Source organism: Diplotaxodon limnothrissa, linkage group LG16, assembly GCF_057381915.1.
Source record: "Diplotaxodon limnothrissa isolate DT_005_m linkage group LG16, D_limnothrissa_male_GT1.1, whole genome shotgun sequence".
Taxonomy (NCBI): domain Eukaryota; kingdom Metazoa; phylum Chordata; class Actinopteri; order Cichliformes; family Cichlidae; genus Diplotaxodon; species Diplotaxodon limnothrissa.
The window spans coordinates 18,064,965-18,089,265 of record NC_140611.1 but is presented as its reverse complement, the minus strand read 5'-3'; the positions used below and the strand labels follow the sequence as shown (position 1 = coordinate 18,089,265).

General features: G+C 39.5%; 1 protein-coding gene across 1 annotated transcript in view; it reads right to left on the bottom strand.

Annotated features, from left to right (window-relative positions):
- Nucleotides 1-24,301, bottom strand: part of il1rapl1a (interleukin 1 receptor accessory protein-like 1a) — a 150,553-nt gene that overhangs the window by 16,250 nt on the left and 110,002 nt on the right. The window contains exon 7 of the mRNA XM_085374071.1: nt 3,457-3,589. Within this exon, the coding sequence (XP_085230197.1) occupies nt 3,457-3,589 (133 nt within the window). The remainder of the gene's footprint in view (nt 1-3,456; nt 3,590-24,301) is intronic.

Below are 24,301 nucleotides of genomic sequence, written 5' to 3'. Positions count from 1 at the left end.
TAGATGTTCAGGTCAGAATTTGGTGTAAACAACATAAAAGCATAACTCCATCCTGTTTTGTTCATATTTTCTTGCACACTTAAGGCCACTTAATATCAGCTGAGCATTGCTTAGACATCACAGCCTACCTGAGTATTTTTACTGGCCATGTCCATTTCTCTATAACTAAAGTCACTGCCAGGGGTGCATGTGAAGAAATAAATGGGATCGGACATTAAATGTTCCTTAACACGCCAACTCCCTGGTCAAAGTCTTAATGTTTGGTAGCATGTGCATGAGAATAGCTCAGATAATAGTCAGGTGAATTCACAGCAAGCCTGTCTCCTGCATGCTCCGTCTGGGCAGCACCAATATTTCCTGAAGTGAGAATGTGATTGAAGTCGACCGTCTCCTGCTGCGTTCCCCTTGTGGGAAAGTGCAAACTCAGACTCCAGACAGCATCTCAACCCAGCTTACCCCCAACACTGTCTGGAGTTCATGGGAAAACAGTAATTGTGGGCATATTTCTCCAATCAGTACTTCTAGCTTTAACTCTTGGACTACAGTTTTACAGAGCAGCTTCACAGCATAGTATTATTCATTTTTAAGTGTAGTGTGTGAGTGGCGTGGTGTCTTCTGTTTCACATTTTACACCATGTGACACAACACAGCCATTGAACCTGATGAATAATGACTATGTGAACCTTGAATGGAGTTCACACTTGGTTTTAAAATGTGGACAATGATAAATAAACAACATCGTGAAAGGTGCTGCTTTGATCCGGTCATTCAGGCCACTTTGCTGAGGTGATTTTAAATGCACTTGGCCTCATATCACTGTACTGTAAATGCTAATGTGTCCTAACATGAGCAACGTATCAGGATGTAGTAGTAAATATGCCAACACTGAAGGACAAACATTTTGTTCTCTTTGCTAGCTCTTGCTGATCTTACGCTTGAATGGCAACAGACAGACAAAATAATGCTGTCCTTTCACCTTCTAGTGGAATTTGCACAGTAACAAAGGCTGAACTTGTGGTTAGCTGGAAACCTTAGAGGCTAATGAAATGATGACACATCTTGGCTCTCTACTTGTGACCCAGTCACCCAGCATACATTTTAAAACCAAGTGTAAACAGGGTCATAGTCACAAATGTGAGCTGAAGGTCACATAACGGCTGGGATACCGATACACAGGAAGTTGTTCCTACTTTGGTACATCAGGGTCGGATTTGCAGGATGCCCTCTGCTTTTTCACAAGTGACCGAGTTTATTGATATAGCCTCAGCAGAAGGAGTAAACTGCAAACTTCTTCTCAAGCTATGGCTTCTTCTTTATCCCTTGTACATCCACTCCCCTCCTCATTGATAAAACCTCTGTGTTTGCTCATTTAGTGATCAATTTCCAGCGTATTCAATTCTTTCATATATTCAAGTGCACGTACACCTGCGAAACATCAACTGAAGCCACTCGATAACGTATTGATCACCTATTTTTTTTTATGCTGAGACGCATTTGTTTTGTTAATTTAATCTCTGCATACAATGCTGATGTCTAGTCATCCATGCCATGATAACAGCAACAGCCCAGTCCCAATGGCGCAAATGAGAATTTATGGGCTCGGGTTGCCACAGAAATGAACTCCACCAAATCAATAGGCTGAGAGTTGGGTAAATAAAAGCCTGCAGTAAGTCTGTTCTCAAGGTATGAGTGCTCTTCTCTAAACTTAAGTTTGGCTGCTGATGCATTAGTAATAAAAGTATGTGGGTGGCAGGCTGACAAAGCGAGGTAACCCTGAGAAAACATGCCCAGCGTATCATTTAAAGGGGAGAAAGAGCTTGACTGCAGGGGAAGCACTGATTAGTTTGTGTTTAGCTTCTTGTATACTTGTTTTTTTTTTAAATTTCCTGTCATTTTTTGACCCTCATACATGTCTGGCTGTGTGCGTTTAAGTAAAATCAAGTCGTTTGCTGAATCCTTCAAGAGCAGCATCAGTAGGAGAAAGTGGATAATCGGATATATTATTGATCTCCTGCATGAAATATGATTTAAATTATTAAAATGATCACCCCTCAGCCAGCGAGTGGAGGAATCCTGGTGACAAAGGCAGGGGCAGAGAGGGGTTGGTTAAACAGCAATCTGTTTCTTCTGCATACTCATACCAGTGTGCTAAACAACTCATGATAACATCCCTCTTCACTTTACTCTTCATTGATTTGTGAATATTTCTCAACTCGTTTCACTCGTCTTTCCTGTTTTCTTCCTCTCTGTTTTCTCCCGCTCTTTCTCTCTTTCCCTTCTAGCACTTCTCCTCAGCTCCCCATGGCCCATCTGCATGCTGCTCTAGGTGGGTGCAGCGGGGGAGATAGCATAGTGGTGGCGGTGTGAAAAATGGCAGTTGTTAACCATCTGACAGGGCTGTCTCCCAGGAGCTGCAGCCTCTCCAAACAGCTCTAATGGGAAACATGCACATGGACCAGAGAATGGCCTTGTTTAAATGTGCTACACCACTAGGAGGGGAGCGACACGAAGATGGGCTTGTTTTAAATGTCTCACAGCCTCCGGAGCGAGGCTTGTCAGTGGAGTCTTTGCAATGTTGCACAAAGACCTTAAGCGAGGTGAAGTTATATAAACTGCTTTTTACAAATGTGTTCAGCATCATCTCAATCTATTCTCAGGGCTTGTGCTGCATCCTGCTCTCAGAGATAAGGAGAGGGAAAAGCGCTGGTCATGGAGAGACAGCAGCTCCCAGTAAGACACAGGCAACCACTTTAATACCCCACGATTTCTTTCCAGATTTCAAGTCAAAACTTTTTTTTCTTCTTCTTTTTTTTCTAAACTAACAGAAAGAGTTTATGAGTGCACATTTCTATTATGAGGAACGCTTAAATGTTGAATGTTTCAGTCATACATTTTTATTAGTTTTCATAATGATCATAAATAACAGCCTAATTACAATAAGAGAGATGAAGATGAAGCTGCATCCAGGCATGAGAGGCATGAGATACCAAATATCGATTAGATCAGGGTTGCTTTTTTCTTTTTGTAGCACTTTGACTGAAATTACTTGACTTATAGGCCAACTTTTGAAGGTGTCCTCACATTGTTTTTTTACATTCATCTACATTTTTTTGTACAGCAGTGTTTGTGTCCACAGGACAATAATGTATTTTAACTGACAAAAAATATATCAGAGGTAATAAAACAAATAAATTACAGTTTCTAACAAATTTCAAGCCTCTGCATCGTGTTCATGCTGTAGTGTAATTAATTGAAAAGAGCAGCTGCTTAGAAGGCAGGGAATACATCTCTGGAAAATGGTTGGTTTAGTGTATGCAATTTGGAGTTAATGGGCTAAGAGATGCGAAACCATTTGCATCGTCCTTTAATATTATGGGGTAAATTTATCTACATCTGCTATTAATTCCTCATTACTGCCAAGTCCAGGGAGGTGATTTGTAGCCCTGTGTTCCTTACTTGATGTCGCTCTCCTGGACTCTCTCTTCATCCAGGTCCTCTATGAACTTCTCCCCCTTCATCCAGTAGATGAGGGGGCTGACATCGCCGCTGTAGCCAAAAAATGCCCGGCAGGTAAGGTTCAGGGCGCTTCCTGCAAAAAACCACAAAACAAAACAGGAGATGACATGCTGTCATGCTCGATGGTCTTGCTGTTGTGTTAAAGGCATACAGCTCACATGCACAACCTGAAAAAATATTGTGTCAAATGCTATGCAGGGCTTTAAAGTCAGTGATATCGCACAGATACTCCAATTCTACCAACTCTTTTTATTTTATGCGTCATACACACATAGGGTGTGACACACACTTCACACATTCATAGACTCACAAATACACACTTTGCAAATCTGCACACAAATGCCGTCTGATGAGGGAAAGTGAAAATATGCCCATCCTCAACTAGTTTGGGGGATGTGCGTCTGCTATTTAAGGAGACAGGCTTTCCTTTCAACGTCGGCTTTAAATGCCCATTTGGCCACACACAAAGCACACTGATCATAAAGCAAGTAATGAACACATGAGGGCACTCAAGAGCTTTCCAGAATCCCCCTGGAGACAGTGCATTGGAAAAAATAAGGCAAAAGGAAGTGAGCGGAGACAGACACATCATTTTATTTAGAGCTGCTGATGGGTATGAAGGGAGGTCAGGAGTCAACAACTACAGTTTGCTGCGAGTTGATATGTGGAGGGAAGAAGTAATTGTCACTGGGGAGCCGATGGATTCTTGGTTCTGTGAATGAAAGGATTATCTCTGTGGTTCAACACAGAGGGCAAGTATTTGCATGGAAGAAAAGGTGATACTTCACTACCAATTAAAAAAGTTTCAGTTGAAATCTACCGCACTAAAGATGCTGGCAGCGTTTTTATAATTCGAGAAAGCCTAGAGATAAATCATAAATGAATCTGAGATAAAAAGCAATAAATAAATAAATAAATTAAAGAAATATACATATATACATAATGAATCAAATATTACAAGCAGCACAACTGTGAGCTGATTAAAGCTGGCAACACGTCATCAATCATGCAAGAACTTCAGTGTCCATGAACTTTGCATGTATTAAACTAAAGCTAAAGCGTGGCTGGCATACACTGTGAATGCATTTATTTTTCATTCCAGCGAGGTGGCATTCACTAAACGCCCAGAGCGCAGTAATCTCGGCAAACCACAAGCGACGTGTAAACAATATACATATGATTTGATCCCGTAGCACATACTGTAAAGTGGGTGGAGACTCCTCTCAGGAGAGTCGGATCTGTGATTTGGGAAGCGCCGGGAGAAAGACGTGAAGAGGCTGGGGGGATGACGCAGATGCTTTTTGCCTGTTTCGCAGCAGGATTTACAAGCCGCAGTGCAAGGTTTGCATTTGTTAATCCCGATTAGTATGTTACAGCACTTGTGTTGGGAATCCAAGGGAAACTCTGCTACTTAACACCAACTTCGAAAGCAACTACGTCTAAGTCAGATCTTTTTTGTAAGAGTCAAAACTAAATATTTAAGGATTTACTGCAAGTCTCTTCTCTTGCATTACATATTATACAAGGATTTTTTCTTTGTTCCCTCACTGTGATCTTTGAACCCACTGCACACCACAGTGTAGCCCACCACCTTTTCTGGGATGCCCCGGCTGTGCCACCGGTCACACATCTTCAGAGCTGTGCCGACAAGGGTTATTCTTTAGAAGATTGTTTGTGTTTGAACTAAGAGCTCGTTTTCTCTGTGCTCCTCCTGTCAACAACCGAGACACAGCTACAAAAGATTTCAGCGGGTCTCTCTCTCTCAGCATAAGGAAAGTTTTGTGGCGTGCAGGGAAGGAGGATGGGAGGACACCCAGGAATGAACTGATAGCGCTGTCTGTGAGGAGCCGTGTCTGACATTTCCAAAGTTCAACAGCCTCTCTCAGCTTGGTATTTGTGCACAGCCGGGCTCTACAAAGGCTACACGCTCTACCTACAAAATAGGAACCTCCTGCGTGCAACACACACACATACAAACACAACCACTCACATGCACATGTACAGAGAACTTGGTACAAAAATACTTTACTATATAATCAGATCCAATTTTTTAACATGCACATACGGCACAAAATTACACATTACAGGCAACTCCGTGTCTCTGTGTGTGACCCAGATGCAGTATCTACCTTTTCCTCTGTTTATAAATCTGCCCCCTGCTGTTCGTATATCCCTCAGATCAATTGTAAACTAGGAATGTCAAGCTGCCAGCAGCCGCTGCCTGGAGAGGAAGTCTCCACTGAGCTGCCTGGGAATCACAGGAAACACTTGAAGGCCTCCTGCTGTCTTATTCTAGTCCAAATGCAGCACTCCCTGAAACGCTCTCACAGCCACCTTTGTTACTTCCAGAATGCCGGTGGGTGGTGTTGCACCTGCAACATCATCGTCACAGTCGATACAGTGTAAAGCTGGACATTTTGTTACAGGATGGTGGCCAATTAGTCTGATAAAGTGCTCATAGGGCACATGTGTGCTCTCTTGCATTATCAGCTCATCCTGTACATTCAAGTAATACATAAAAACATTGCTGAGGCTCTGATTGAACAAATAATACCAGCGGTGCACTACACAGCTTTTTGGAGCTTTTGATGATATATGATTTTTTTTAGCTGATTCAGTTCTTCTGGTTTATTTTGGCTTAAAAGTCAAGACTGAAAGTTTATCCTTTAATATGAATAAAGATGTACAAATCTTTATTCATATTATTATTAAAAATAAAGAAGATTGGTTAATAAATCATAAACGAAAGATCGTCTGCGCCATTTAAAACATCTGATTTGTACGTGTGTTTGAAGTTGGATATTTGAATGTAATTTCATCCCGACTGATTATTACATGGCGTTCAGTACTGTCTGCAGGGTCACATGCACCACGTTCTCTGCCTGCATTGAACACTGAACAGCTTTTTTTTTTTTATACCTTTAGAGGCTTATTTTCTTTCAGCACTTCAGTGTGCAGCTGAAATAACACCCAAGTTATTTGAAATGACACTTGCGCTCCCCTGGTGCTACATGTGCAATGCATACCTCCAGCTGCGCTTTAATTGGCAAGGTGAAGAGAAAGGTGGACGACTCTTTGCAAGGCAGCAGAGAAATGCATATAAGTATTACCCAGGCATATATATATATGTATGTATGTCCTGTTTAAGCTAGGCAAGATTGCCATAACTATTATGATGCTAAGCCAGCCAGACTTGGAGCAGATGGTAGGAGGACTATTAACCAGAACTGGAACAATGAGGTTGATCATTTGTACTAGCTGCAAAGGAGGAACAGCTTTTCAAAATCTCTCCCATGCTGTCAAACCCAATAGCAGTATCATTATTATTATAATCTGTTATTAGTCTCAGAGAGGTTTGTAACACTTGGAAACTTCCATTAATGATCTCTGTGTTGACTTTGACTCTGAGAGTGAATTTTTACTGAATTTTTAGGCAAAAGATAAGTTCAGGAAAACCCTCCAAAGTTAAATTTGGCTTCAGAAAAGCTTTCAAGGGAACAGGTCGTATATAATATGTAACAGCATCACTGGTTTAATACCTGTCACCAACCACCACCATCCATGTCTCCTGAATAATAAGCATTCTAGCTTTTGGTGAAAACTCAAAAATTCAAATCTCTTTTTAATTTATTGAAGTTCATAAATAAGTGTGCCATTACAAGACTTGGCAAGATTAGGCGTGAAAAATATCCCCCGCTGAGTGGATGCGCGTCTTGTACAGCACAAGAGCGTGATTAAGTGTTTGCCTGAGTGTGCGTTTCTATGTGCATGTCTTTGTGTGTTGTTACTGCCTTCACACATGCGTGGGTGTGGAACAAATCCATGTACCGGTAATCTGAGTGATTGACATCCTCCCCTCGGCTGAGAGTTGGTCACGGCGCTTGATGGAAATTAGACTTAAGAACCACCCCTTTTTTCCCACTTCTGCCCAATGTCTCTATGAGTCTTCCACACAGACTACATCTTTGGTCCTCCTATAGCAACAAATAAATATTTGGTAGGGAACAGTATAATATAAAAATACATTTTGACCCTATTATTACTATAGCTGGGTATATACATGAGGCGATGGGATGTAGTTATACAAAGTGGACCCAGTGCCCTTATTAATCTAGCTTTCAGAACATGCCTTTCTCAGAGATGGCATCTTTTATTTGTCTGTCTGAAAAACTTAAAATATGATGTTTTAAGAGGTCCTAGAATGTAGCCACACCAGCAAACGGCTTAAATAGAGAAACAGTTGTACAAAACCTTTTAAGTTTGCATACACAATGTCTACTTTTCATTAGTTTGGGTGTTGGTAATTCTTGTAGTCATGTCATCAGTAAAATTGGTACTGGCAAGAAGTTACCACTAAAATAACAAACCAGTTGTTTCTTTTAACTTTGGGTTTCATTCAAATCTTTTATCAAGACAATGGCTGCATTTATCAAACAGAGTCAAACTCATACTGATATATCAACTCATATTTTTTTCTTTCAAATACACAAAACATAAACAAATTTGCCTAACATTTGGTATGTTTAGTTATTTAGGAAAAATAATCTTTAGTTGTGGCTTGACTCTTTCACACTCTGACTCTGGTCTGTTTAGCTGGTTGTTGTATTTGTTGTGTTTCAAACATGTGTTGCAGACAGGGAAATTGCAGAGCGCTCTCTGGTGGACAAACTATGCAACATGAAAACACATGACACGGCTGAAGAGTGTTTCTACCAACTCATCTTTACTTTATAAATGTTGATTTATTGGGTGTTGTCAATGCTGATACTGATATATTGGCAAATAGCTAATAATGGCCAGTATATATGCTATACATATATACTGCAACTAAACAGTTTGGGTTCAGATTACAAACTGTTCTTCTGGGGAAATTAAATAAATTTTCAATTTATTTCAATGTTTAATTTCATATGGTAGCTGGCATAGGCTCCAGTTCCTCTGCGACCCTGAACTGTATAAGCGAAAGTGGATGGATGGATGCATAGTGCCAATTTGTGACAACATCAGTGCTTTACATCACAAAGTAAAGACCGTACAATATCAAAACCCCAACAATCACGTGACCCCCTACGAGCAAGCACTTGGCAACAGGGAGAAAGAAAAACTCCTATTTAACAGGAAGAAAACTTCGGGGTCATTGAGGGGCCGCCATCTACTGTGACTGGTTCGGGGTGAGGGAATTAATAGCAGCTTAAATTTTTCGTTTTCTGTCTTCTGTGGATTAAATATCTACTTTATCGGCACATTGTGACAAAACCTCTGTAAAGTAACAAGCTGTTCAGTTTTTACCAGCCACTAGAATTTATAATGCCCATTATACTACATTACATTTATTTGGGAAACACTTATGTCTACAGCAACTTGAATGAATGAGCTTTTTGAATGCTTTTAGAGCACACTAAATATATTCATGTCAAATAAGGATAGGTACACATTTTACTTTTCAAAGGGATCACAAAAGAAGCTCTTTATTAGACAATATAGTGGAATGAAACCTAGCAGCCAAAAAACAAGCCAACCCTCATGCTGGGCAGGCCTTTACTGTGAAATGCAATAAATGATTGAGTGAAACCAGAAATGCTGATCAAATTTTTAAAGACTATAAAATAATGTGTGCTGCACAGGGTCATAAATTTGATTTGCATCAACTCTTGGTGCATGTTTAGCTGATTTCACAGTATTTGGGATAATTAGGCCTCACAGAGCTGGCACTCAGATTCACACAGAGGAATACTTTCCAAGCCAGAGGAGAGGAAAACAAACCTTGCACAGAAAACACTCTGCAGATGCTGTCCAAACTCAGCACAGATGCACAGAGCACACAGCGAGATTGACAGATACGCCGACAGAGGGGCAGATGAATGAACAGACAGACAGACAGAACCCCCCCCCCCCCCCCCCCCCCAACAATAACACTATGCATATATGAACATGATTAGAAACTAACAGACACACACATACACATCGTGTCAGTTCTTTCTTTTCCGTCTCAACTCATTCTCCTTGAATACACGTGTCGTTCTCGTGCCACTGCTTAGAGCGGAGTTGTGTGCTGTTACTGCGTGTGACAGCCACCATCATGTTTTATTTGTAGGATAAGAAACAATCCGGAGAGCCTTTTGAAAAAGTCATATTCAGAGTGGGTTTGATGTTTCATAACACACTCTAGTCCTCAGCACAATTGTTCTCTCGGTACTTCGTTTTCAAGGTAAGGCACAGTCTTGCACATCACATGTGAGTGTTTTTTCTCACCCTGAAGATGCACTTTGCCAATTTTTAGGAAGGGGTGGCCCTAAAATAATAAATAGACTATTTGAAGTGTAGAGAAAACATGGAATTGACAATGAAAAATTGCTGTTACTGTGATAAAATCATACACATCAAACAAAAACAGCAGAATAAAAATGTATTAATATGACAGTCAGTCTTCTTGTTTCCGGCCATCTTAGCGTCCTCATTCAGAAAAGGGAATCAGCTACATGTATAATCTTCTTTCATACATCTTGTTCACTGGAAGGAGGACTTTTAATTACAATGTTATACAAGAACTGCTATAAAGCTCAGCTGCTCCGTTATTCACAAGGGGTCCACAGCGGGTAGCTCCACATATTTGATTTGGCAGCTTTTTACACCAGATGCCCTTCCTGAAGCAACCCCAAAGGGGCACGCTGTCCATAACAGGTTCCCAACAAATATTATTCACTTAAAAACAGAAGAGCACTCTCAAACACACCTGCTTATTCTCTCACATAAAAAAATAAAGGGCCCTACGCACAGTATTGTGCACGAAAGATTTCAATTTTACACTTGTGCTTGTGTAATTTGTTTTTTTGGGTAGCCATCACTGGCTTTCACGTCGGTTGTGATGTCACAAGCACTGGCCCATATGTGCATGTGGAGCAGATGAACGTGAAAACAGCTTTCTACAAACTCAACATGTCGATCAATTTGTACAGTGAAAGTCAAGCATCCAAAAGCAGAAGCCGCATCAACACTTTGGCAATATTTGCTGCAATATTCAAACCCACCCGACCTAAATACAGCCTTAATAAGCTGCGCACCTTCCAGGGGTTACATATCATAGCACATGTGTTGATTGATTGCCACCACAGGCTGATATTTAATTCTTGTCAGACCCCCAAAGAAGACTTAGAGCGCATACACACTCGTCTGTTTTCCCTCAAAGAATAAACTTGAACTATATAATTTTACCTGAAATAAGAGGGCTTCTACAACTCGTTTTTTTTTTTTTTAAAGATTTCACCTGCTGCACTGAAAAGCACCTTTCAGATAAGCCCTCTGAGCCATGCAGTGTTTCCCTTCTTTTCTTTTTGCTGTACAATATCATTGTTGCAATATATTTTTCTCCTGAGATATTAATAGAATCGTTCTGCTCCCCACTGTTATATAGGTCCTTGTAATCCATCCGAATGGACAAACTACCAAAAGCTGAGTTATTGTACAAGGTTTTTATGGCAAACAGCAATATCCCACAGCCTAGTTTTAGACACAGGCTTAAATTTCGGAGTCTGGGTATTTTAAGCTTTCAATAAAATGGCCAAGAAGAAAGTGTTAGTGTGTGCATATGCATATATGAGGGGGAGGGAGGGAAGGGGAGAGAGAGCGAGAGAGGGAGCGGGAGAAAGAGAGAGAGAGAGAGAAATAAGGGTTTGTGAAGATTTCCTGTGGATATCTCTGCAGGAGAATCTGATACAAGTCCTGTCAGTCATGATTCTTCCCCCACAAGGTGTGAAACAAGCATGAAAAAGTGCACACAGTACTGTGTAATCCTTTTTTGCACAGAGAGAGGATAAGAGAGTGAACAAGTTGGAAAACAACAAAACTATGATACATGTCAAACCTTCTTTGGCTGGTGCATTGTGATGTGTATTGTGTGTGTGTGCACGTGTTGCACATGTAATAACGTCCCTTTGAGTAGTTAAAAATGGATAGGCCATACATTTTCTGAGCGCGCCTACTCTGTAAACTATATCCAGCCTCATATTCACCCCACACTCACATTGTAGAATGCCTTAAACACGTGCCTTTTTCAAGGCTAGGATGGGAGACAGAGGAAGAGTAAGGGGAGCCGGAAAGTAACGACAACGGCGGCATTGAGAAAAGAAGGTGAATGACAGCTATTCAGCATTCCCGGGTGACTCCTTGAAATTCTCATTCCAGTCCCCTTTGCTAAAAATACCTGATCCCGCTTCTTGTCCGTGCTCATCTCTCGATGCAGGAGGTGAAATCTCTAGAGAACCGTAAGCAGGCAAGTGTGTTTACTGTTTCAGGAGTGGGGAGTTGGAGCACAGGAAAGTCCAAATCTGTCTGTCAACATTTCTATTCTTTAGCTGCCTGCAGGTTACCATGACTACACCTACCGTGCGAGGTAGCAGCAGCTCAGCAGGCTCCGTCAGGACAGAGAATACAGTAAAGATACGTACTGTAATGACATCAGGATCCTGGTGGATATATTGACAGTGAGCAGCAATCAAAGCTGGCTCTGCTTGGAGGAGGGTCAAAACAAAATTCTGACTCCTGACAAACTGAAAAGTCCTCCGCTTGTTTGTGCAGCGTTTCGAACATCTTGGAATCTGTGAAAAAAGCTCCACTGTATGTAAAGATGTGGCTATTTGTTCGTAGCACTCTGGTGAGCTGATGTGGAACGATGACGTTGGCTGAACTGATTACTTTTGCTCTGCATTGCGGAAGTCGGTGTGAGGCGGGGGATATCGAGGGGTGAGAAGTACAGTAAAAAGATGGATTGGAAGATTTGGGGCAGAATAAGTGGAGGAATGAGTAAGGGCAATGAGAACATAAAAGAGTTAGGGCCCACCCCCTCCACCACCTCAGCTTCTCTGCAGCTCTAATATCGTGCCCTCTCCAGAGACAAGCCCTTAATTACCATTACAAGCCTGAGAGCTTTTAACAGAGGAGAATCCTGCGTCTTTCCCTCTCTGTTGCTCCTTCTCCTCGTTTGTTCTGTGGCCCCCGATGATCCATCAGGGAAATGTAAGCCTTTAATTACCGGTAAAAATTACGGCCTTTGTGAACAGGTAGTTGGTGCCCTCGCTTTCATCTCCCCTTTCATCTGCTAAGCGTCCCTTTTTGATGACATAATAGGTGCTTTGTCCGAGGAAGGGAAACACAGAGGCTCATTATACCACAAGAGGCACTGTGGGGGATTATATGATTATGTGATAGCGAACTTAATAAATGTTCTTTTATCAGTGTGGCAACAAGTGCTCATGCCCCAACTTTTTCTCAAAAATCAGCTTTTTCAACGTTCTGATCATCCAGTATGAAACTGTCCACCGTGGGAACAGAAATAAAATTTCACAAAACACGGCGACTCACCCACGTTTCAAACCTTTGGTCTTCTAACCTTTCTGCACACTCGATTTTGAATTGCTTTCTCACAAAGTGCCTTTATTACCCATGTCTTATTATTTCTTACGGCCCCACATCTCCCCTTTCCATTTTACACCAGAGGGTTTTTGGAATCACTTTTCCTACTAATCTGAGTTCATGTAAAATCTCCTTTTATAGTCAAAAAGAGACAAAAAATAAATGCAATTTTCATTCAGTGTCAGTGGGTGTCATAAACTGCCTTCTAGGAACCTCGAGAAAGCTTTTTTTCCCACTTTGCCGTTTATTTTGAAAAAAAAAAAAATTGAAGGTGTTGGGACGACAATAATGTAAAGAAACAAAAGGAAGAAAGGAGCAGGGAGGAAAATGATAGAAGAACTTTGCAGCTAATGGATAAGCACAGAGATACAAAGTCAAATATAGAGGGATCTGTAATTGGCTCCTATCCAGGGAACTGGATGCCAATTAAATGGTGAGATTTGAACACTTGACGAAGAACATCACTTTAACGAATGGCCCAACAGGGGCCTGGCTGCAGGCACTGACCCACTGACCGGAATACCAACCGGAGTCTGACTAACTCAATTAAAACCGGAGCTCAGTATCTAAGGTTAGGTCACACCAGCACAGACCATCACTGTTAACCAACCGTATCCCAAGTGACTTTATCAAATCCTATTCAAACATTTGTGTCATCCAACTTATGTCAACAGAAAAGCCCTCTATTCCCTTACTGACATCCATATATCCAGCCTAAAATACAAAGCACTGCCTCAAGAAAGTTTAGAATGTATAAAAATGTATTTTAAACAGACTAAAGAAAGCTTAATTTTTATATGATCACATTTTTTAAAATATGTTTTAAGTTAAAGGCTGTCTGGGCTTTGAGAAAGCTCAATAAGAATCACTGAAGGCGTGTGAAATGATTGCAAAATATGATTATTCTACTCTTATACAAACCAGCTATAAGAGCTCTGTTTGGAATTAATGAGAGCTGTAAGAAATAATCTGTAACACAGTAGGTGTCATACAGTAGTTTAAAGTTAAGACAAGTGTGTGTGTGTGTGGAGGGGGCGGGGGGATAAAACTCTGTGTGCGTGGGAAGGGTAGTAAACCTGCTGAGGTATTAATGAGACAGGAAAGGCACGTGTTAATGAGTTAAAACAAGAAAAAACTAAATATGGATAAACTGCAGAAAAAAGAACGATTCTGCAACAGTGTAAAGTTTTATTTTAACAGAAATGATCAAACAAATTGAGGCCTAAATTTAAATTTAAGGTTTGCTGTGCTGAGTCCTGATTGCTTTTAGGGATTTTGAAGAGACAAGAGGAACACCAAAGTCGGGGAATAGATGCAATGTTAAGTGCCTCTTCACCAAAGTCCACAGTAATGCAGCAGTGGATTTTTCAGTGGGTAGCAGGACATATACAGAAAAGGTCACTGAGTTAGAAATAACTCTCAGGCTATTCAGCAAACCAAGAAAGTACACCGTTATAGCATATTTTCAAGACGCACACATCCTAAAACAAAAGCAGGGTAGAGAAGAAAGTGACTGTAATGGCTGAAACATTGTTCAGAGTCCAAGACAAATTATTTTTAGCAGTTGCAGATATGCAACTTTGTGCTGACCCCATGGTAAGGAGAGTTCACTCTTTTCTGCAGATGCAATCATATGACCAGGTGCAAATGATTTTCAGTATAGCGTTGTGAACTCAAACAAAAGCATGCAGATTATACACCTGCAAAAAGAAATATAACACATTTCCAAAACCTGAAACAGGCCATAAACATAAAAGTACTTTCACTGATCCACTCTGAAAATACCCACTTTATTTTTGGTCACTTTTTATTCACACAAATGTCATGAAATCAACATTCATAGCAAGAATGACAGATGAAAGACCCGGAGGTATTTATGCATTCTCCAAATTTCCATTTTAAATTTTTGTTTTAATTATAGCTGAACACAGTAAAACAGAATAATGTAATGATCCCCAAGAACATCTGCTGCTATATCAGATAAGCTGAAGCTAGTTAGGAAATCAAAGCTTTGTAATGTTGCTATAGAAAAAAAAGGGTTTGTTGCCTTGACACAAAAAGAGGTTAATACTATTTCTTTTATTTCATTTCTAGAGATCCCACATGTCCACTTCATGAAGAGATAAACCTTCTGTATGTCATTCTTTTGTAGTCTTTCTCTGAGTTTTCTTCTAAAGCTTTCACTCATCTTCTCAGCATCACCAAAATCCCATTTTTCCTCTACCTTCCCTCTTTTTATGCACCCGTCAAAGCACATCCACACACATCCAGAAATATACATTCACGCACACACACACACACTCCTTCCTATAACAAAGCGGTGCCCTCCTCTCGTCACTTCCACAGCTCTGCCTCTTATCACACCTCTAGCACTCCATACTCTTTCTCACCCTCTCATTTTGTAGCCTAACCCTGAAATCTCAACATACCACTTGAGTCAAAACCACCTCACAGACTTCACTACCCCTCCTCACTTTCTTTGTTTTTTCCCCACCTCACGCTTCTTTCGATTGTCCACTCTTTCTCTGTTTTTCAATTTATGACTCATCATCCAGTTCTTCACACCAACCCTCCCCTGCCTCGCCAAGACCATGTCCGGTAAATTTTGGGCTTTTGAGTAGGAGCGCAGATTGAGCTTCGGCCGCAGGAGGCCTATGTGTTGAGAAATCTAAATCAAGGCTGACAAATGACTTGTGCCATGTGGGCTGGAGACACTGGGACAGGGGCACTGGGGAAAACAGAAATGTTTACACACTAACACAGGCTGATGGTGTCCCATGGTACTTGGCAAGCACTGGGATAATTTCACTCTTGCAAAATACCTGAGGGATCTGTGCCGAGCTGCTTCTTAGGATGACTTTCAGCCAATCAGAATCGCAATGAGGGAGCGCGCTAGGACGTTAATTACTGCAATGATTTCCTGTGAGAGGCAGGATGGGTTTGATTTGTGTGTGTATTTGCATGTGTGTGTGTGTGTCTACCTACAAGAATACACATGCTCCATCACGCGATGGGGTGAGCACAGCATCAATCAGTGCCTCCTTTTCTCTAAAAGAGATTAAATGACTTGCACTGCATAAATCCTTATCTCGATGGCTCATCAGTCATTCTTATTCAGTTTCTGTCAATTTGACCATAACCTTTAACTGTAACAATGTCACTTCTTAACTGTCAGAAATCTAACAGATTATTCTCTCGACGATCCAAACTACAAGTCCTTGCCAGGACTTTGTTTGGAAGGCAACTAAACACATTGCATGATATCCTATTTTCACTTTTTAGGTCCTTGGGGATCAATACTTTTGAAGAATGCAACTGGGATCTGGTTTCTATAGTAACTGCAAAGTGCACTTTGCTTATCCACAATCTGGGGGAAAAAAGTCTTTCAATTATCACCAAAAAATGAACATTGTTTGCTTGCATGAGTGCTCATCCGCATGCAAATAAATGCGTGTAAATTAGGTCAACTGGTTAAGCAAACTAAACAGCATATTGCATGAGTTCATGCTCTGCATGTGCTTGGAGCAACTGTTTATTTCATAAAGATACAAATTTACAATGCATAAAATAGACAGATTAGATTAACATCGTGTCCTATATTTCTAAAATCTGGCTTAAAGTAGGGCTGTTAATCAGAAATTACCTACGTTCTGGTTATATTTTCATTAAATACATTACACCACAGTTAGCAAGTGCAATTCATGCTCACATCAACAAAATCTTTATTTAAAAAGTACCTTTCTTTCTATTAATCTAATAGTGATACTCATCTGTTTCCTGACTATGTGAATATGATGTTTTAACTCTAAAACAGACATGTTATATGATCTAAATATTTGCTAACTACATATGGATTTTAGTTGTCATGAAGATGCTCAGCACAAAGGTCAAGCAGCCGACCTAACAATAATGAGAATGAAGTTCCACAGCCCAATGAAATACACTAAATATAATATAGTTAAGCTTTTTAATTGTTTTTATGTGCAATGACTCTAGTTAACGGATTGGAGTCGTTAAAGCTGGGAAGCTGTCATCATTTTTACTGTATGCTGTCAAACAAAAAAGTCATTTGTTTTGTATTCAACACCCAAATAAATGCTTTTCCAAAGAAAAATTCAACACATAGTTTGTATATCACAAAGTTTTTGCTACCAGCATCCATTTTTCTCCAAACAGGCAGCCAGTCATAAACAAACACATGAACAGCAGATCAAAAAAAATGGCGATTTTTGTTGCCAAACAGCAAATCGAGCAAACAGAGTTGTTTTTGTTCTGGGATCATGTGGCAACAAATCAACTGTTACTTACTGCGTGTGTGTAATTTGCAGCTCAGGTGCTTTTGATACCTTTGTCCTGATATCGGTGGCTAATGCTAACCATTTATTTGACAAATTAACTTTACACGCAACTATTTTAAACAGCATATATGATTAAAACATCCAATACATTGTTCAATTACTGGATATTTTTTAAGCTTTTCCCCAAATATATTTGTTTTTTTTAATTGTGAATAGAGCATTTTAAATGAGGCCGTGAGCTTTACTGTTAATAAAAACTCATGGCTTGGTTTATTCAGAAAAGGTCCAGAGTGATTGGAAACACAATCTGTTTACCAGTATTCAAACAATATCATGTTGTTGTTTTTTTTCAACATTAACCCAAATGTCATAACCTGTCGTCTCTGAATGCTGCTAAACCAAATAATGTCACAACTTGGAAAAGTATTTAGTAATAAGGTAAATACACTTACAATACAAGTGTATGTAATATAATTTATATAATATGAAGTAATTAATAGTGGTAAAGTAAGCTAGAATAGAACTGAATAATATATATATTTTTATCAGTTAGGGAAATATTGTTAAGAGGTAGACATATACTTCAACCTTTTTATTGAGATGGAAATTTGTATTTCATATTTTTAAGAAATAATAATATAGAGCCGAGCAAGAATAATTAAGCACATTATTAATTAACTTTTTTGTGTAACACTATTTATAATATAGAAATCTGAATGATAGTTTTGGAGAATTTGCACTGTGTGATTTGCTTCAAATTGCTAAAGGAAGTTTTTTTTAATTTTAAGTTATTTAACTTTAATTACCTACATTTATAAAGTAAGTACTCGCTGATTTATAAGGCAAAGTTTCTTTGATTCCAAATGAGTCACCCCAGAAGTTTAGCAACAACCACTGCAATGCAGATCTGCGTGATGGATGACCTGTTGTACCTTCGTTATTCATGAATGCACACAGTTTTGTTTGTAGTACTGTGGGGAAAAAAAGTAAAAGAAAATGTAAGAGGAATTAAGGCGGAGCTGGGAATGGGACATCGAAAGTCAAAAGGATGTTTAAAAAGAAAGCACAGGACGTAAAGTTTGTGTATGATGCTGGTCTGCAAAATGCATGGTCGACCCAGCTATTCACATGAAATAATATGAATAATAAATAAGACACTGGGAACAGGTTAATTTCTGGATGCTACTCTTAACAGACACTCTAGTCTGCAGTGTCGTTTCAGTGAAACAGTGTTTTACAGAAAATATGGTTAATGTGTCTTTTCTTCTCCTGTTAATATAAAGACTGCTGAAGTCCACTGATTAAAGATCTATACATCTTTAATTAATTGTAATCCTTAATGTGGATGTATGAACCTTTATATTCAGTCCAAATCAGGAGGTGAGTCCTAAAAGATGGCTTGCACCATAGTTAGATCAAATGTTTGTAACCACTTCTGGCTTGTGTCCAATGCATGAGCTCTTATCACTCTATCAAACAATGTCATTACCCCTGTTAGGAAAATGTTAGAAATCTGTGGGTGCTGCACATTCATGAAGGCCTAGAACATGCACAAGGAAAAAAAACAAAAGAAGAAGAAAAGACAATGAAATGCTGCGGCATGTTTCCTATTTTTAGGAAAGGTTAGAACTGAGGCTAAACAATTGTAAGGTTGTGTAGGTTTGATGCCATATCTGTCGCTTTCACAATTCATTAAGTTTTTTGTTTTATTATCAGAACTGACTGCACCGATGGTCAAAATGATTAAACTCTCGATGGAAAAAACAACAACAACAACAAAAAAAAAAACAAAAAACAATTTGCCCTTAATAGTTTTGAGTGGGCCAGTCGTTCAATGTTGTCATTATTTCCAACAAACCATCTGCTGCTTGCTCACACCCACAGCAAATGTAAATCTGAGTGAAAGATTCAAGACGGAGGCCCACTAAAAAGCTGCTCGCTAAACTTCGTAATTATTAGAAGACGCTGCACTTTCAAATCCTCCATCACGCAAATGACAACTGGAGGCGTTTTAGCGTTTGAAACTTCAGACAATATCATAGATCAAAGAGTCTACCATCATTGAAAATAGAAACAGGTGAAAAGTACCATGAAGCAGGATCTTCACTCGATTTAAAAAAAAAAGAGAAATGGTTAGAGGCACTTCTTGTGTGCAATAAGGAGAGCATAAAACCTCTGCTTATGTTTGTGTTTTTGTGATTCGCGCTCCGGGCAGTGCAGGGCCATCTGCATTGAAATGCCAGTGGCTTTAAAAAGAAAGAAAATCAATAAAATTACATAAAGTTCAGTGGAACTTTAATATCAGCCGCCCAGTGTAGCTGTGGTGCAGGGAATGTCACTTACATTTCTTTCAATGCAGAAGATGCAAATCAGTTCCTAGCATGCGGTTTCAAACACAGGCTTGCAGAGAGAAGGATCTTATAACGCACGCCACAAAACATGCATGCAGCAAACGTGGAAATCCTGACACAAGAAAGAAGCAGCCTTTCACACATATTCAGTCTGTTTTGCTGCTTTCCTCTCCACCAGTCCTATGTTTCCTTCCTCTTTCCCATCCTATGAACTGCAGGGATTTACTTGGTATGGAATCTTGCCGCAGTGCTCTCTCAGAATGCTAATATGCTCAGCTGATGTGGGTCAGGACTTAATCCTGTAGAAGTGATTATCACTGCACGACTGGAACTTCTCTATCATTACCAACTTGGTACTTTTCAGTCATGTCATTATCATTCCCAGAAAGACAAACACATCACTTTGGCAAAACTGGAACAATTAAAAGGAAAATTATACGTTGTAGAGCTGCACCCAGCAAGATTACTTTTTAAATCTGTGTGTATTCATTATCATAGTGTATGTAAAACAACTTTTGTGTCCCAGTTTAAGAATCATTTTAAGCTTTCTTTTAATACTGTATCTGATTAGTCTGGGACACGACCACTTATTTATGTGAATATTTTTTAAAGAGGAAAACAAAGCCAGCTAGTCCAGCCAGTCCCAGTTGGATTCCTTCTTCTGCAAAAACGCCCAGAAAGTAGAAGCCAAGATGCAATTTGAGAAGAACTGGCCCTCACCTGCATCAGGATGATGTAAGGGGGACCTGAGACCCTACCATTCTAGTTTATTTATAACGCACTTTTAAAAACAACAACAGGGCTGACCAAAGTGCTGTAGAATAACACTGAATATGAAAGACACACACAGGCCAGAAGGCAAATGACATAGAAACACAAAAGTAAAAAGTAATTTGAGATCACAGACAACATCTTGTCATGAAATGTCTAATCTTGCCTTCCTCTTCTTGAGCGTAACCAGTGGTTTGCACCATGTTGTAAACACTGTGTTTTAATCCATGAAGCTGTGTCTTGACTTTTAGACTTTGACAGTGATGCAGCAGCCTCCTCAACAGTGTTCCTAACTTGAATGGATTTTTCTTAACCAAGGAAGGAATTCTGTAATATAGCTTTCTTCTTTGCTTGTTCAGGTATCTTTGGTGTTACTGAGCTGGTGAGTGCATTAAAAAATGTACTGGATTGTAGATTTGGTCACTGCTACAGTTTCTGCAGTCTCTTTGATTGGTTTATTTCTATTTTATTGATGTATTTTTTGCCTAATGATGGCACTCATCATTTGCACTGACATCTCTTTGGACCTCATATTGAGAGCTGGGTATGAAAAATGGCTTTAATTCTTCAACAGTTAATCCGGTACTTCTGTTAAATCCCTTGAATTAAAGCTCAAAGTCTGTACCTCAATCACACATTTACTGTTTGATTTAAGATCCACTGTGGTGGTGGTGTACAGGGGTAAAATCACAAATTTTGTAAATTCTGTCACTGTCCAAAAATCTACCTGGTAGGATTGGAAATATATTATGGTTTTACCTATACATTTAGAGCCTGAATTGTTCACTATCAGGTAAAAAATATATGTGGGATGAACTTCAGAAAAGACCTCCCACACATAGAAAAGGGTGAATGTAAATCTACAATACAATTCTGCAATCATGCACGGCAGTTTTGTTTGTTCACCAGTGCGTGTGCATGCTGCTCATTCACACAGGTGAAAAGCCAAGCTACCTGCAGAGCATGGGGAATTTAAGTAATGGAAAAGTTATATGTTTCCCAAACAGAGTTAAAGCCAAAAGGGAATACTGTTGTTCTGCTGGAAATAACATTAGTGCATGCTTGAGCAACCACATTCACAAAGAAACAGGGAGCCTGATTGAGGTAAAGACACCATTTGATAGCACTGTGTGGATGCAGTGCTCATATATATTGAAATTCAGCTTTTTCGCTGCTATTTCTAACCAGCTGCTGAATATTAACTATAATCGCAAAAAGATGTGTGCCAAAAGTCAAAAACTTATGCTTCTTACCAAAGTACTTTTAATATTATTTACTCACTCCTTGAGAAAATTATATAAAAAGAGGGGTGAAAAACAAAGGACTAACTATGAGTTACAAATAATGAGCATTTCCAAACATTTGTTTCAGATTACAGTCGATTCTATTGATTTCAGTGTGGGGGAAAAATCAATTCACAAATTTCCTTTAAGAACAGGACTCACAAAAGAAAAAGATAAACTAAAGAGTGATGGCACCAGAGATAGAAAACAGATACAGGAGTTCAAAACCAATGAGGGGTAAAGAAAGTGATGAGGAGGAACACCGCAAAACAGTGAAAGTGACCGATTACTTGGGAAACATGGCCTGATCAGGTGGGCCTGTTCTACTAAAGGGAACAAGAGATGAGGCCAGAGAAGTCCTTGTACGCTTGGCTACACTTGCACGTACGTAAAGGTGACTAATTTTCTCATTTTACAGTTGAGGACAAAATGTTGTAATGGCCTATTTTGGCTGAATCAGTGATGGAATCCACTTTAGCTACACATTACGTTCCACTCGATCCACATCTGTTCTCAGTCTGCCTTATTCTTAAAGGTCACACAGGAAACTGCCAACACATAAAAGGTCATGTTATCTCTAATAGGGCAGCGCAAGCAATTAGAAAAGCCACTGAGTGGAGAAGAAATTAAGTAAGAAGAGGTCAAAAAGGTTATTAGCAGGTAGCAAACCAGCAGTGCAAAGTTGTTAGCTTTACAATAACTGCCAGCCACACATTATATAGAAAAAAAAGCTGAAGCTATGTAATGACACAGTAAATAGGTGGATAAATAACAGAATCCACAGTTCAGACAGACAACAAAAATCTAGTAGGACTATAACAAGCTGTTATAGTGTTAAAACAAGCTGTTTCTACAATAAACAATAGGATCTAATGCTGGCAGCATGGGATAGAATAACTCTATAAGAAATTAAAGAACACATGTCTTGACTATTAAAAAAGTTTAAAGTAAAACAAAACAAAATAAAACAACTTGACGCTATAATAAATAATGAAAAATTGCAGGTCAGGAAACTTATATTATGTTCATTGTCAGGCCTGGTTATTACGCAACTAAGACTAGTACACTGTTGTTCTTGGTGTTTTGTCAGATTTATAACATACTAAATGCTAATTGGAAGAATTTTTGCCAAGGTTTCCAACAAACCCTAAAACTGCCCCTGGAAATGAGCACACAATGTCCCTAGTTTTTCCTCCTGGACACCTGTCTTTATCTTTGTAGGAGTTGCTTTCAGTCAATTGCTAGTTACTGGCCTTGTTCTGTTCAATAAGTTAGCACTAGCTGCTTTACAGCTGTTAAAAAGGGGGTTTAAAAAATTAAGTCCCATTCATCCTGCGATGTTGTAATTTTCTTTTTCATATGCTTAACACAATAACAAAATTCGACAACTTTTCTCATGTGCAGAAGTGCGTTACACTGCAAAAGACACATGCTAATGATTGTTTCGTTTTGTTCCATTCGGTTCTTTGGCCTAATAAATCAAGCTAGCTGTCACTGAAGAGGATAACAATGCTAACAACAAAAAAGAGAGTGAGTAAAAAAGTGTGATATCTTTAATGATGTGCTATATACAGTATGCAACAGTAAACAGGCACCCCCACAAATACATAAAACAGTTGCAGCTGCATGCTAACTGCCTAGTAACGCAAGAAGAATTTTTCCTTTTGTTTCAAAGGGGGCAATTATTACCATAGAGGGTGGTTATTAGGGAAAGTAAAGCTACTACTTAGCATGCCTATTCTTCCATTGTTTAATACTAATAACACTTTTCAGAGGTTGAAGGGAGCAGTTAAGGCAGGAAGAAGAGAATCAGGGAGGAGGAAAGTGCAGAAAAGAAGGCAAGAGCAGGCTAAAATAGTTAAAGGAAATGAGGCTCGGTCTCATCCCATGAATGGATAAATTACAGTTAAAAAAAGATTTGTCAGTTTTTTTATTAAAAATTTACAAACTTCAATTTCATATTAGACACTTCCCTGAACAGCAGCAAGAATAGCCTCAGTAAATTTTAGCTGACTGTACTCTGCCCTAATTTTCCCCCACCTCAGACTAGCACCGGCTAGCACCCGTTAATGCCAATTTTACAGAATAAAACAAGCCAATTACAATCAGTCTGACAGTGTTTATGGTAATGGAAAAAAATCGAAGATAATTATCTGACTATGTGTTTATTCATAAAATTATGCAAACCACTTTTATAACGCATTCGTTCTGACGCTCTGTAATATATTTTGAGCTGCATGTGTGACTGTGGAGAGAAAAAGAGAAAGGGACACCCGAAAGACAGAGACAGAGAAAGTCCATTAACACACTTGTAAATGAGTCTCAGCTATTTACCACATGCTGGGCCTCTTGAATTACTGACTGTGTTCAGGATACAGATTGCAGATGGCAATTAAAGATGAACTGTGTGTGCACAGACAGAAAGATGCACACACGCACAAACACACGACGCGCGCACACACAAACGCATGCACTAATGTAAGCCTGCATACGCTCTCCCTAAGGCAGTAGTTCAGTGCAGATCTACTGATCTCCATAGCAACATTCACTGCCGTGGGCGATGGTGACATCATGAAGATTGATTGTCATAAAAAAGCAAAACTGGAGCTGGTAAAAAGGTGTTAGCTAAAGTGCAAAACTGCTCCTGATTGCCAGGTGAAGTTGTGGCCTCCAG